This window comes from Pseudochaenichthys georgianus, chromosome 8 (genome assembly GCF_902827115.2).
Source record: "Pseudochaenichthys georgianus chromosome 8, fPseGeo1.2, whole genome shotgun sequence".
NCBI lineage: Eukaryota > Metazoa > Chordata > Actinopteri > Perciformes > Channichthyidae > Pseudochaenichthys > Pseudochaenichthys georgianus.
Window position 1 is genome coordinate 16,605,313 of NC_047510.2, and position 15,235 is coordinate 16,620,547.

The 15,235-nt window shown below is 40.1% G+C and overlaps 1 protein-coding gene across 8 annotated transcripts in view; it reads right to left on the reverse strand.

Moving 5' to 3' along the window:
• ubtf (upstream binding transcription factor) overlaps positions 1-14,955 on the reverse strand; it is a 19,165-nt gene extending 4,210 nt beyond the window's left edge. The window contains exons 1-22 of one of the 8 annotated variants that reach the window (XM_034088303.2): positions 14,103-14,943; positions 13,453-13,984; positions 11,687-11,760; positions 11,083-11,255; positions 10,877-10,960; positions 10,475-10,630; positions 10,309-10,373; positions 10,064-10,190; positions 9,650-9,760; positions 9,388-9,521; positions 9,146-9,287; positions 9,011-9,052; positions 8,775-8,882; positions 8,388-8,543; positions 8,121-8,267; positions 7,913-8,023; positions 7,384-7,472; positions 7,101-7,290; positions 6,964-7,011; positions 6,782-6,835; positions 6,358-6,447; positions 3,542-6,258 (exon numbers count right to left, since the gene is read on the reverse strand). In XM_034088303.2, the coding sequence (XP_033944194.1) occupies positions 6,139-6,258; positions 6,358-6,447; positions 6,782-6,835; positions 6,964-7,011; positions 7,101-7,290; positions 7,384-7,472; positions 7,913-8,023; positions 8,121-8,267; positions 8,388-8,543; positions 8,775-8,882; positions 9,011-9,052; positions 9,146-9,287; positions 9,388-9,521; positions 9,650-9,760; positions 10,064-10,190; positions 10,309-10,373; positions 10,475-10,630; positions 10,877-10,960; positions 11,083-11,255; positions 11,687-11,738 (2,199 nt within the window). In that variant the 5' untranslated portion in view covers positions 11,739-11,760; positions 13,453-13,984; positions 14,103-14,943 and the 3' untranslated portion in view covers positions 3,542-6,138. Of the gene's footprint in view, positions 1-3,541; positions 6,259-6,357; positions 6,448-6,781; positions 6,836-6,963; positions 7,012-7,100; positions 7,291-7,383; positions 7,473-7,912; positions 8,024-8,120; positions 8,268-8,387; positions 8,544-8,774; positions 8,883-9,010; positions 9,053-9,145; positions 9,288-9,387; positions 9,522-9,649; positions 9,761-10,063; positions 10,191-10,308; positions 10,374-10,474; positions 10,631-10,876; positions 10,961-11,082; positions 11,256-11,686; positions 11,761-13,452 lie in introns of those variants that run through there. The other 7 variants (XM_034088311.2, XM_034088306.2, XM_034088310.2 and 4 more) reach the window with 7 other exon arrangements.
• Positions 14,956-15,235: the final 280 nt, after the last annotated feature.

Sequence of the window (15,235 nt, forward strand, 5' to 3'; positions counted from 1 at the left end):
GTGAATGATCTGCACCAAAATACTCTTAACTCGCTGAAATCTTGACTGATTCACAAACGGTTTGGTTTTATCAACTTTATTAGCATGGCTATGATACAGGATGCTTGGACATGTTGAAATTGCAGCTTTTCTTTGTGTATGTGGTTGTATTTATTAGCTGGCTAATAACAAGAGGCTGTGAGTGAGACCTAGGCCCTTTCTCATTTCTCGAACTCCCCTCCTCGACTCCCCTCCTCGACTCCCCTCCTCGATACTTAGTCCCGCCCACAGGAGATGCGAGCGGAGGAGCCGAGGAGGGGAACCGAGGAGAGAGGAGGGGAAGCAGCAGGCAGTTAGAGAAATGAGAACTCCTCTCCTCTGAGTGGTCATTTTAAAGAGACGTCCATTAATGATGACAGGAGGCAGCAGCCCTCTGTCTGATGGACAGATGTGTTCAAGACCACTTATATATTTACTTTGATTCATTCACAGTGCGGTGTATAATGAGACAATAATGGCTACAGATGCGGACCCACACACATATATATGTATATATTTATATAAATATATACAATTTCAGAATCAAGCAGAGCACTCTCAAAATAACGTAACACTATCAGAGACTGGATATATCCCCCCCCCTCTCTGGTCGCTACAATGTGGAAAATAAATTACGGGCCAAAAGTTTTATTTACAAGTATTAAAAGTAAGCAGAGGACACCAAACCAACTGAGACCTGTCTGTCCGCTGCATCTACGCACACACTGTACCACACACACCTACACCACACACACGCATATACAGCTCCTAAAACAGGCTACAGCCGTGGTGTATTTTATTGTGAAGCACTAAATGGTTTTAGAAAAATATCGACTCTTTGTTTGTAGATATCTACTAAACTAAAGCAAAAAGAGTAGGCCTGTTCTACTGAGTGATATATATTATACACACTGCTCTGCTTTCTGCACGGACCTCACAGCTGTTCTCACTGTAAACATCGCGTCGCGATGAAAGCAGTTAATAAAATAATATCCAGGGGATGCATGCAGAGCTGTCATTGGCTGAGATAAGTCCGGCCGTACGTCACGAGTCTTTGAAACATCTCTGTTGCCGGAAATGCATCCACGAAGCAGCCGTGGAGGACCGTGGAGGACCCATCAGTGTATCCTCGGTTATAGCTCCTCCAGAGAGCCTCCTCGACGCTCGGTCCTCGAAGTGCATTTAGAGAAATGAGATGTCCTTCAACATGGCGCGCTGAAATTCATTTCCGGGTCACTACCGGAGGACCGAGGAGTCGAGGAGGGGGATTTGATGAAATGAGAAAGGGCCCTAGTATTACAAAGTTGACCCAGCAACTTTACACCAGTGGGAAAGGCAGAACTGCTCTTTCTTTTCAACATAATTAACATATTAAGTTACACATTATTTCTTCCAAGTGGTTTGGCTTGTTAAAAATATCTTACATTTAAATGCATTATGATATAGGAAATTGCTGGCTTTGTGTTTACAGAAGTACCTGACTATGCCTGACTTTTGTGCAGCCTACGGATGCTCTAATCCCCGTAGTCTGGAAACAAGAACCCGTGGAATCACCTTTCACGTGTAAGATATGACAATATTATGACTATAATTAGGATAATCGTTAATTACGATAAGATAAGATAAGACTTTATTCATCCCGAAGGAAATTGTTGTGCCAGAGTAACAAAATACAATAAACACAATAAACACACGCAGCAAAACTGTACACTAAAAGTGCAGCAAAAAGAGCAATTAAACATCCACAGACAACATTAAACGTAGAAACATAGATGGTCACACAATCAATGCATTTATTCACTAATACATACTTAGTGGATGGGGAGGCGTGTGGTGCAGTGGATAGAGCCTTGGTGTTGGGATCAAGGGGTCACAGGTTCAAACCCCACTGCAGTCAGCATGACCCCAAATTGCTCCTGTGGGGACTGCCCACAGTATTGAGTATGTGAGTCGCTTTGGATAAAAGCGTCTAACAAGTGACATGTAATGTATGTACATTACAAGTCCTGCTACACAGGATCAGTGGGGCTATGTGAGATAATAGTATTACAAGATTGTTGTTGACCCAGCCTCTTTAGAATATGTTGCTACCATTTCTTTACACAATTATTTAATCTTTCTTTTGGACATCTTTTTTATAACTCTTAGTGTGGTTGTCTTATTCTTAAAGTATGTATGTATACATACTTTAAGTATGTATATGTATGTATATGTATGTATGTATACATACATACACACATACAGCATTTTCGAACGTTATCTGTGAACGTATAGCTGTGACTGAACGAATGAGGTCATCGGAGACATCGATATGCACTATGTGGACAGTGGACACCGCAGAACTTCAGGGACCTCTGGTTTCACCTGGTAAGTTCCTGTTTTGTGCAAGACAAAATGTGTCCCGCTCTATCGAAATCAGTCGGAAGTCGCAACGGCTCATTTCAGAATAAACGTGGATTTACGTAAAAAACTATTTTTTCAGGGTTCGGGTGTTTTGTTTGATTTTAAACAAACCAAGTCTTGGCTTTCAGAATATGAAACTTTTATTTCCAAAATCACACGATAAATACATTTTTGAAGCTTGTGAAGGGACGAAGACAGGCACCTCTCACTCGCACTCTGCTCTTCCAGCAGCGCCGCCCCCTCCCTCCGGCTGACATTATGAACGTAAGAGTAAAGTAATCATAGATAACACGGCAGGATCCTTTACAGTTTGTTTTCATCTGATTTAAATTAAACAGAGTCTTGGCTTTCAGAATATTAAACTTGTTTCGGCAAATTCAGATGATAAATATAACTTTGAAGCTTGTAACGGCATAATTACAAGCGGGGAACGGAGTCATTTAACGCCACAGCAGGCACAACAACAGCCGGTGTTTCTTGTGAGGGTTTTCCCCGGGAAACAAACACAATACACACAAACGCAAAAATACACAAACACACACACGCACACACGTATACACACACATTCGCGAGCTTCCCCTCCAAACGAAAATATCTTCCCTCCGTAGTATTTTGATCATTTGCTCCACTAATAATCAATCAGATCGATGGATTCCAGAGAAGAGGAAACTTTAAAGGCCTTTTTCTCAAAATGAGGACTCTGTGACAGTCATTATATAATGTGACATATTTCGCTTAATATTTGGAGTACAAAAACAATCCTGATATCATTAGAAAGCTAGGAATCTCCTCTTTCCAACCGTGTATACAACTCAAAATGTGTCTTCGGGTCAATGCGACTGATTTCGATGGAGCAGGTCACAAATGTCATTCAGTTTAAAATGTAGTAAATTAAAAGAGAAATGCTGTACATTTTAATAATAGGCCAAGACTAGTGAATTTTGGTAATGTATGCTTGACAAATAACTAAAGCTATTAATTTATGAAATTGTTTTCGATCAAACAGTATTACTTCTTTTAACAGATACTCTTATTGTTTTAGCTTATTTAAGTTGTATGTTTAGTGTCCACGGCTCTCCATCCTTTCGAACAATGCTTAATACAGAACACACACCAACTGTTAAAGATCATTTTTTATTTGCCCAAATACTTGAACTACAAGGACATAAGAACACCCTCAGCTATAGAAAACATCACATTTTGTCAAATGATCAGCAGTACAAACTTGTAAAGCTTTGCTGTCTTAGATATCTCTATAAACCAACATAAGGGAGAGAATAAACAACTAAAACAGGTGAATTTAACCAAAAGCTCTCCCCTGAGTGAAAAACTCACTGGCCTCAGAAGTCACAGGTGAGCGTTTGTCAAATGAAAGCACTAACAAAACAATAAGCACTGAATACAAAAACAGTATTTACAGGAAAAATTACAAGTTTTTAACCCCAATCATCTGGCAACTTGCCCAAATCCCTTTTACAAACTCCCATCTATCAATATCAGCAATCACGTGTCTTCTACCTCCCCTCATTATTTAAATAGTCCACAATGGTTTTTGTTTCAGACAGGGATGAGTTTGAAAATGGCCAAAATCAGTTCATTAATAACAGATTATTAATAGATGCATGTACTCATTTGTCTATGGACCTATAATGACAGTCATGGAAATCTTGTCAATGACACGACAGTGCCAACCAGAAAAATGACTAAAGACCTTTGGAAAGAAAAATTCAAAGATTTAACAATATCTACATTCATGGTGTTTGTATGACGTCCCCACACAGGCACAAACATGCACGCTGCAGTCACATCATGGTATATGCAACAAAACAGTAAAAACAGCACACATTAAAGCAAAGAAACACACTCTCACACCCTCATATATACACAGCTTTGTGTATATATGCACACAAACTCACACAGGAGGGACAGATTTACATTAAGTGCACACTTTTTTTGGGATTAAGCATTAGACTACAACCCTTTCGGATTACAGTCCATAGCATTACAAATTCAAAAGAAAATACAATTTATGAAAACCATTCAGCTCAACAAAATGATTCCAGATGGATCAGAACACAATAGAACAAACATTTTTAACTCAAACCATAAACTTAAAACAACAGTTTGGAGAACAAACATATACCATCTGTATTCTTTAGTCAGATTGGGCTGTACATGTGGAAAACCAGTGTTATCCCTTCAATGACAAACTGCTCGGTCACACAATACACACTGTTCATTACAGTCAGGCCAGAAGGAACTAAGACAAACAGAATTGCTTGAAAATCGTGGATAAAATGTACGAGACATGTCTTGTTAACTTCAATAAATGACACATGGCAATGGATCCTGCAGCGCCTTTAAAAAGTATTCACCTTCTTTAAATCTCTTTCTGTTTTAAGCCTAATGCAAACAGGCTGTTTTGACACACAACAGAACAAGTCTTTACAAATGATGTTTTCATTTAGTTATATCAAAAAAACTAATGAATATAAAAAGGTATTTGACTGCTGCAGACGGATTGTTAAAAGTTGAAGTGAGATCACTTGTGTGATTAAAATTGGGACCAGTAAGAAACCTATACCTAGAAGCTCAGTCTGTAATTAAACATACTTGTGAAGACAAAGGAACATGTACAGAAAATACACATTCACAGGGATGATTAAAAAACAAACACATTTATGGGATTAATGATGATGTGGGCATTTCAAACTTCCTGTATATTTAGATACATTTGTCTTTTCTTTACAGGCAATTTTGCTGCTGTCTTACTAGATGCAATCGATGTCGGTTATACTTCAAATATGAAATGTCTGCAGCACTTTGAAACACATCACAGATCGTTGTGTACAGGGTTCCTCACTATTAGTGAACAAATAAGTACATTTCATGGTAATGATGCAGTATAAAGACCTTTTTTCTGTCCGAGAGTATCAAAGCATCCACATTGTGCAACGCCATAAATTAATAAAACATGAAAGTCCAAAAGGGTGTGAATACTTTATATATGCACTGCTATCTATTAAATGAGAACATGAGTTAGTAACAAATTCCCAAAAATTTCCAGCAACAAAAAGACATTCATAATGGCTTGATTATTTTTCCTGAAAAAATACCACCTCTTTAACAACCAAATGATAAAATCTACATCATAAATTGAGAAAAGAGAACAAAGCGACAAGGCTCTGAGAAAAAAATAGGGAAACATTCTGAAGAGTGCAATATTTCATTACCCAGCACACCCCCCCCCCCCTCCCCACGTCACTCCCTAAAGTGATCCATGTTCTTCGGCTCTATGAAGCCTGTTAACAACTCATGCCGCCTGTCTTTAACTAATTACCAGAATAAAATAAAACACTGGAAGGTTAAGAATTACCCTCAACACTAAAACTCTATCCTAACCCTGAACCTGTAAGTCAAGATTGAAACCAACGACGTCACCGAACTAGTTTTTGGCATAACGTCAGCGGCCCGTACTGTGAGATGCCAATCACAGCGGGGGAGGGGATGAAACTGATTCTGGACATAGGGGCGGAGTCCCTCAATGAGTAAGATCACCATCAGTGACATTGAGTGGGTGAGTGTGAGGTGGATGAGGCGGTGCGGGGCTCCCTCTGGTGGGCGGAGGAGAGCAGGGTTGGCACAGTGGCAGAGCTCCTTTGACTCTTGGCTCAGCTCAGCGCTGCTCAGTTTGTCTCACGAAGACGTCGGCAAGTTTCAGTCCGAATCAGAGTCCGACGACTCCTGCGAATTCGAATCACTGCTGCTGTCCTCTGACTTGTTCTCCTTATCTTCTGCCTCGTTATCCTCATCATCGTCATCATCCGCCTCCTCCTTCTTCATCAAACAAAAAGTAAAGTGTTTTTTTTTACACCACAATCAACTTCCAATTATTTTTGGTATCCGTGTTTGATGGCAGTGAGAGACAACACTCACCTCATCATCGTCATCATCCTCGCTGGATGAGGATGTCTCAGTGGAAGCCTTTTCCCGCTCATCTTCTTCATCGTCCTCTTCCTCCGTGTCCTGTGGGAAGAGAGATTTTCAGGTATGACCACACATACAAATGAAACATTGTCAACACACGGATAATTGCCAATTCTTATTGTGTCGTGTAAAAAAACATGAAAAATGCAGCTTAGGCAAAATTCTTAAGTATGGAGAACTCTTTTCTCATATTAAAGTGAATATCTTTGAATTTTAAACATTATAAAAGCAGACATTTAAAGACATGAACTTGGACAAGGAACTAGGATGGAGTTAGCAACTGATTAATATAGAAAATAATAGGCAGATCAATACATAATTTGAGAATCATTGATGCCCTTCTAACAGCATCAAAAAGACAGACTTTGCTTACAGATTTCTTGGCCTTTGCCTTGGGGCCTCCTAGTTTTGCTGTAGTTCTTCTTTTCTGAAATGTAGAAATGCAGATAAACAGTTAAAAAAGTGTCAACGTGAGATATAACTGCATTACAATTTCTAATCCAGTTTGTGACAGCATAGTCAGTGCTAACCATGACAGTGGAGTATTAAACGTACTTGTGAATTATATTCTTTGTAGGTGTTTCTCTCTTGTGAAGACAAGCTCTGTGGAAGAATGAAAGTGTACGTTAGATAAGTCAAGTACCCAACATGTCTTGAAAAATGTGCCCCCTCTACAAACAACCCATTCTTACAGCAAGCCACTGTTCCAGAAGGACTTTGTACTGCCTCTGCTTCTCCTCTGCGATCTTCTTGTAGCGGTCTTTCTCCTTCAGTGTACACCTCTGCCAGCGGGCGCCGATCTCTGTCATCCGCTCTTTCATTGGGAGGTGATTCAGTTCTCCGTTGGACAGCATCTCCTGAGAGAACTTCTGATACCCGTTTCTTGACAGACAGAAGCAAGCGACCACAACTTTTAGGTTTCAGTATAACACCCACAAAAAGGCAGCACAGACAAGTTGGATGTTTCAGACTTACGATGGTGGTTTCTTGGGTTCACCCTCAAATTTCATCTTCTTCCCTGCGGCGATGGTAGCAGCAGGTGAGCGCATCTCACACAGGTCTCTCTGTTGAGAGGTAAGTCAACTGTGAGCGGTTTCTAGAACTGATACTTAAAAAGGAAAGAAGCAACAAAAATGGTCCTAAACTAAATAAATATCCTTCAGCCATAATAAAGGAAAAAGTCTGAATTTCCGTCAAACTCCTATTCCAGAAGATGGTGACCGGAGAGTAGTAGTGAAGTTTCCATTTCCACGGAGTTCTCCCACAATATAATTTGTAAAGTAAATGTAGCTTTATACTTGACATTACACCTAGCCATTACTCAAACAAACTAAAAAAAACAAAAACTAAACCTTCATGAATAAACTGGAACAACTTCAATCTAACAAACAAAAATACTCCTAAACTTAAATGAAATCAAAGATCAAAACTAAAAATGTATTGAAATACAAAACGTTGCTGTAAACGGATGCTGTGGAGCTCTTCTCAGAGAATTGACACTAACCTCGTATCTTTTCTGGTCCTCTGCAGCCTTTTTGATCCACATGATTTTCTCTTTTTTCTCCATAATGCTCCAGGTTGCTTCTATGGCTTTCTGTGCCTTTGGCCGGTCACTCTGCAAAACACAGGTTTGTATTAATGAACTTGTGCGGAATATCTTGTGAGTTTTACAGCAGTATATTTGTGTTCTTGAGAAAGGTATTGATGAGTACCTTGAATCTGGCCAGGTAGTCTCCGATGACGCTCTGCTGCCAGATGTCCTGAGCAGTCTTGGGGGGGTCGGGCAGTCGAGTACGATCCTCTTTCTCCTTCTTCTCAGACTCTGCCTTCAGGACCGTTTCTAAGCGCTTATATTTTTCCTAAAAGACAAAGACAACAAGATCATAAGAGAAAGAAATTGAAATTAATGATATATGATTTTGTCTTCCCTCCAGGCATCTACACTATTGCCTGATATTCCTTATACAATATCACCTTACCTTCTTCTTATCGGGCAGCTCGTTCCACATGCGAGCCAGGAGTCTTGTGATCTCACTGTCAGAAACGTCCGGCCGCTCCTGTTGCATTTTGGGACGCTTCTCCTCAGAGAAGATGAACATGGCTGAAACTGGCCTTTTGGGTTTCTCTGAATTGGCCTACGGGTGATGAAGAAAGAGTGTGAAAAGAATACTACAACACCCAATATAATATGAAATGGTTTAAAAGTATGTAGAAACCAAACATGTAGGGAATGGGATTCAAGCTTAAAGGGATTTGATATGAAGTCTAATTTCTTTGAATAAAATAATTGTGTTCAAATTGGTTAGCTAGAAAAGGGAAAACATTTTGCATCTGAGGAAATGTGAAGAGTGTATACTTGATCTTACATTTGCTCTGGAGGCGTTCTTTTTTGCCGCAGGACTGTTGGCCCCGCCTCTCTTAAAGCCTAATTTATCCTCCGACAGAACTCGGGTTTGTTCCTCCTCTGACAAACTCTAAAGGTACAGCAGAGGATATACACATGAGGAATTATTGAAGCAAAGTTCTGTACACTTATTAAGTCATTGATAGCTGTAACAAAATACTTGTTAGATGTTGGATATAGAAAATAATTAAGACTTACACTGAGAAATACGTGCATATCGATTTCAAAGTCCTTCTTCCTCTAAAAATACAAATGACATTTATTTTAAAACTCAAGAGTACTGTTTTTGTTTGATCTTTCCTTTGTTATCTGACAGGATGATTCTAGACTGACCTGTTCACAGCGTTTCTGGTAAGCATCCTTCTCAATCTGTTTCAACAGCTTCCACCGCTGGCTACACATCACCATGCGCTCCGTGCTGGGAACGTCCTTCATGCTTGACATCAACTCCGCACAGAACATCGAGTAACCATTTCTGAAGGAAACAAACATTATGTTCAAGAGCCATCCCCAAATCACACAACTCATTGACAGCGGAGCAGCCAACAGTCAGTGAATTTGCAGCCGTGACTCACGGAGGAGGTTTGTCAGGTCGGCCCTCAGATTTGTCTTTCAGGTGCCTCTCTGCCTTGGTCAGGGTGGACTTGGAGATATCCCCTTGGGTCATGTTTAACTCCGGGTGCTGCTGGATGTACCCCCGCATTGTCTCCTAGAGTATTGCAAACAGTCAACAATGTGGAAAGATGGACTGTATGCCATTATAGCAGTTCCTGATTCTTCCACAATAGCTAATATATTTTAACCAACATCATATCACACACACCACAGTAGTCTTACCTCGTAAAGTTTCTGCTGCTCTAGGGATTTGGCAATCCATTTGAGTCTCTTCTTGTCAGACAGCTGCGTCCACTGTTTGCCAAGACTCTCCTTAATGTCTTTGGTTGTTGCCTGGTTTCGAACAAAGTAAACATTCGTCACATCATACAATTATGTATTATACATGTTGGCTTTGAAGCAGGCTGGGGGAGTAATGCAATACACTCATTATTTGCGGAGTAATGTGCAAGTTGTCGCAAAGCATGTTTTGAGAGAGGTATTGCAGCCTGAAAATACTTCAGTAACCAAGTTACCTTACTTTAATGTTGTGATGCTTGGATCAAGTTACTGATTACATTTAGGTCATTAGAAATCGTATCAGACTATATTTTGTGAAGTAACTCCCCGACCCTGTTTTTATATGTCTTGACTTACATCCGGGCGTGTCTTGAGGACAGCCTTCTTTTCGTGGTTGTACCACAGCTGTTGGGGTGTCCTGGGCTTTTCTGGTGCATTTGAATTTTTCTTCGTCATGCTTTCCATTAGGTCCGGGTGTAGTTCTCTATATGTACACAACAATTAAGGACAGTTGTCATCTTTAATAATGCTTCAGGTGCAGATCTAACATCCCCAGTGTTAATATAAATGTAAATATTAACAATAGTAACACATAATCTTACCTGAACTTCGACATGCTGTGCACAAATGTTTCTTTGTCTCTTAAAAAGTCTTCGACATACTTTTTCTGTAGCCATGAGGAAGAAGAAAAAACAAGGATTCAATTAGAAACGGACAAGTTGAAAATCACAATTGTAGCTGCCCCTCAGATCCATGCTTTTAGCTGACCTTCTTTTTTTCAGGAAGCTCTCTGTACTTCTTAGAGAGAATTTTTGTAAGGTCTAGGTTGCTCATCTCAGGGTGCAATTTTGCATATTTGGCCCTCTTTTCCATGAAGAAGCGGAAGTATGGAGTCAAGGGCTTCTTGGGGAAATCTGGGTGTTTCTGTATATCATGTGGGATGGGGAATAAAGTGAAACGTCACATGAGTTTTATTCACAACTGCTACTTGTTTAAAGGTCCCATGTCATGCTTTTCCGGTTATTACCCGTCCCGTTGTGTGTTATGAAGGTTTTTATGCATGTAAACGGTCTGCAGAGTCACAAACCCTCAATGTACACCCTGTAGCGAGTAAAACTCTAACACAGAAAATACCTTTAAGAGTAGAGTAAAATGAAATGTTTAACAAACCTTTATTTTTTTGCCCTTGTATGGGTTCTTGATATAGTCCTGGGCATCAAATATCAGTTCTGTCAGAGTGCGGAATTTACGAATCTGTAATTAAGAAAGACAAGAAAAGTATTTTTTTGTAAGTCCACATTTGGTATAGAACCAACCAAATCCGACTGTTGTTGCAATCCTCATAAATACTACATTACAAACTTAAACTGACTCACCTCTTTAGAGACCTCCGACCACTTCTGCTTACACATCTCTGCTGTGAAGGAATTGAAGGCCACCTTCGTCCAGTCAAGGTGGGACTCTGATGTTTTGTATTTGGTCAGGTCCTTCTGAGGCAGGGCCAGTTTCATGGCCTCCAGCAGTTTTAAGAGGTCGTCCTGTGCCCATACTGTAATAACACAAAAATACACAAAAATGATCATTCTGCTTATCTGACTCCTTAGATACAAAACTAGTTATATTATCCTTTGTGTGTCTAAAATGTTTTCCAGTTAGGGATTCCCTATTGAAACAAGTCCATATTATATAAATATAGTGATTTTATAGTATGATATACAATAAAATACTGTTATTAATGAATAAATCCTGCATTCCGGGGTTATTTACTCTCAAAAGGGTGTCATCGCTATAATTGCTACAATAGGGTTTTAATTCAAAATGTCTGTAAAACTAGTTTGCAATTGTTTGACATTCTATGCTACAGTGACCTGTATAGTAAATGACATAATATGCATTATTTTAGGTTTATATATAAGTGTTCACAAAAGCAAATGTACTGTCATTGTGGGAGTATTAAGAATAATAAAATGATGTCCATACATGTCAATACCACACCTTTGTCTTGGGTGGTTGCCTCCATGGCTCCATTCATTTGTGGTTATACTGTGTTCAATCTACAAAATACAACAGAAAAATCCAAATCAAACATTTATAGAGACTAATAAAGAAATAAATGCATTTCAATCCATTATATGACGGTCATACTTTACTCATATAACAAGAAAAGCTTTTTTTATTTCTTTTTTTCAAAGTCACATTTTATGTTTATATTATTTTCGTGAGTATATTAATCATAGAATGGGACATGTGTGTGAAGAAACAACTATGATGAATTAAAGTGGTGGATTTTAAATTTGCCTTGACATAATGGTTTATGTTCATTACACCGCCCCTTAAACGTTTACGCTACATGGTGAGACATAGGCTTTTGCTTGTGACGGCTTCAAATCTCAAATAACACTGCAGAGGGCTTCTACTGGCACAACTAGACAACTGCAGTCTCCGTCGAGCAAATTTCACCAGCCGGAATATAACGTATTAGTACCGTCCTATAGTCCACAACTAAAGTATCGTGAACACACAGGAGCGACCATTTTCTCGCCCGCTCCGCTCGGTAATGGAGGGTTTTCTGTCGAGGTTGGGGAGGATCCACGGAAGGAGGAAGCGAATGGACGTGGACAGACAGGCAGCTGTAGGCGACCAGCTGACCACGGACGAGGGATCTGCTTTCGGTCTCCGACGAGGGGGAATGGTGGCTTGGAAGCACTGCAGCCAAATGCGCCACTCGGAAGAGGCGCCTCATCACCGAAGGACGCGGATCTAGATCCGCCATGCAACCCTATAATCTTTTCCTTAACCGTTGACTGAAACTGGAGCCAGGAAACCAATATAATATTAGTTTACAGTAAATAAATTTGTTTTAAGAGTATTTAAAGACCGCATTATTAAGGTTTTTGGCGTTTAACATCAAGATTTTAGAGCATTCTTCAGCGAGGCGTAGCCGAGCTGTGCTCCAATGATGGCGGCTGCTTGTTGTTCATCGTGTCCTTGATGGCCCCAGCTCACTGTGGTGTTCACGATGTAACCTAGCTACCTTAAAACAATCGATTTCACCATTTATGTAACCAAAAAGCTTACATAACGTACACCTGGAGACTTTTGAACGTTACATATTTAACAATTTCATAAAGATGACAACATATGGAGGAGTACAAACTCGAGATCTGAGACAATACGGCCAAGGGCAAATTGGAACACCAAGTAAAGCTGAAATCTTGACTTCTAATATAGTTCAAATAGCCTACATATTTTTGACACTTAACATTTGATACAAATATTGTCTAAATCTTTGCGTGTATGCATTTAAAAAAGATCTCCCGGAGGTAGACAGATTGGCTGTTACATACAAGTTAAAACAGTTGATTAACGGTTATATTGTGAGATAACGTTAAACGTCAACCTATGTTAAACTTAACGGTATTTTTACATTATTTTTTTCAACACATTTTCATGCCCAGGATACAGCTCGTGGTGGTCGGTTGGAGGGACTTGCGGAGGCGCACCAAGAAAGAATTGGAAAATATTTGTTAACGGTCAAACGTTACAACCTCGATACTTTGCGAGCCAATTCGTTTAAACAGTAGCTGGTTGAGGTTTCGGCTACAGTACAACGAGGTTCAACTGTACCTACATTTTAAGGTAAACGCTAAAAGGAAACATGTTAACAACCGAGGCTGAGAAGCTTCACTGGCGCGACAAACAGATCCAGGTCCGCCATGCTTCAGCTCTGATCTAAGGAAACCTACCGTGACAAGGTCCAATGGCGCACTGCACACACAAAACACGGAGCTTAAAACTAAACCCAGGGCGTTGCAGACTCCCTTCCCTCGATCCAAAAAGCGTATAAACGAGAACAAGAAGGCGGGTTCTCCGAGCTCGGTCGTCGGTGTTCCAGGGCTAGTCAGTGAGAGAGAGGGGGGGAGAGAGAGGGCGAGTCTCTGCACGGTGAGATATTAAACCGAGATCCCTGATGGCTAACCGAGAGAGGCGGCTAGCTGTTCCGCCAACAGCCGCATGGAGGTCCCCGCGCGGAAACCACCGTGCATTTCCACACGAAAATACCCCGGTTACAGTACAAATAGACGATTTTAGATTACGGGAATTAGTATAAAAAAGTATCTTGATGTAATTTTTTAGCAAATAACACATTTACCTCTGGGTGTTACATGCAATTTCCCCCGCTGGATAGGACAACAAATTCGGATATGGCCGACCTCGTCTGTACCCTGCGACAGCGGTCGGATTGTTTCGCTTCTACAAAGGCTGCCAACCTACGTGCTTTATTAGTAAACAAAATCAAACATTAAAGGTCGATTTTGCGGCTATAAACGCTGTTGTTGGTTTATCGCGCACTTTCTTCCTATTATGAAACCCCGCGGTTGTTCAGTTGGCTTACCTGTCTCTCGGCGTGAGCTTCGGTGTCGTTGTGGAAGAAGAAGGGGAGGGTTGAACGATAGCCAGCACTGCGCCGTCGGTCCTGGGCTCCAGTCCCCGCAGAGATGGTCCTTCCCCCCCGCCTCCATCTCACTCGCCGTCTCCCTCCACTCAACGCACAGCAGCTCCTCTCTCTCCATCCAACCAGTTCGCTACGCGGAGACATCCATTTTTTCCTACCTCGCATCGTTGTTTCTGAGCCCAACCGAGCGATTACTACTTTACTCCCATAGACCGGCCATGTCTGTTCTTCAACCCGCAATATTTAATCGGGAAAGTTTCATGAGAGCCAACTTTTTTTAATGTGCGTCTAATTTAATTGAAACTAACAAATCTCACATACAATAATAACTTAATATTTTTAATTAAATATACATTAAAAATAATAATAAAATATTTTCGCTTATAAACGTCAGCTTCCAACTTGAAACTATTCAATTGGTCCACCAGCCTTCATTTACTTTCACATTGCTCGATTCCTATTTTGGCAAGTAGTAAGAGGCTGTTTGACAGCTTCATTTTGGCCTAGCATGTTATTTCTTTTCAACTCCACCTTGCGTGTTTGTGGGCGGATCTCCCGGCCGTCCAATCCAGTCGGTGTGATTCAGGGAAAACAAATGACTTTCAGGCACTCGGCCTTGTTAAACTGTGCTGCGTTCCCTTGCTGTCGGAAATTTGAACATTATGGCATATACATGCATAGAAGTTGAATACTATTTGTTACGGATATGTTGAATTAAATAAAGATGACATATTAGCTATTTTGATTGTAAGTTAATTGAAATGTCTTATAATTTTTTGTCTGTAGTTATTTGAATGATTTTGTATTCAATCATTTCTTATTTAATTTCACTAAAAGCATATATGTATGACACGTTGAAGTTATTGGTATCAATAAAAGATCTATGTTAAACCTTCCCAGTCTGTTTATTAATGCTTAATCTTTGCCTAATCACATAACTAAAATAAAATAATCGAAAAAATACAAATCTGAGCACTTGTTGACAGCCATATCACGCTTTAATTGGAATGCTGCTTTATTTTTGTTTTCTTGTATATTTTGTTATTTAAGAACAAATGTATTTACGACATCTA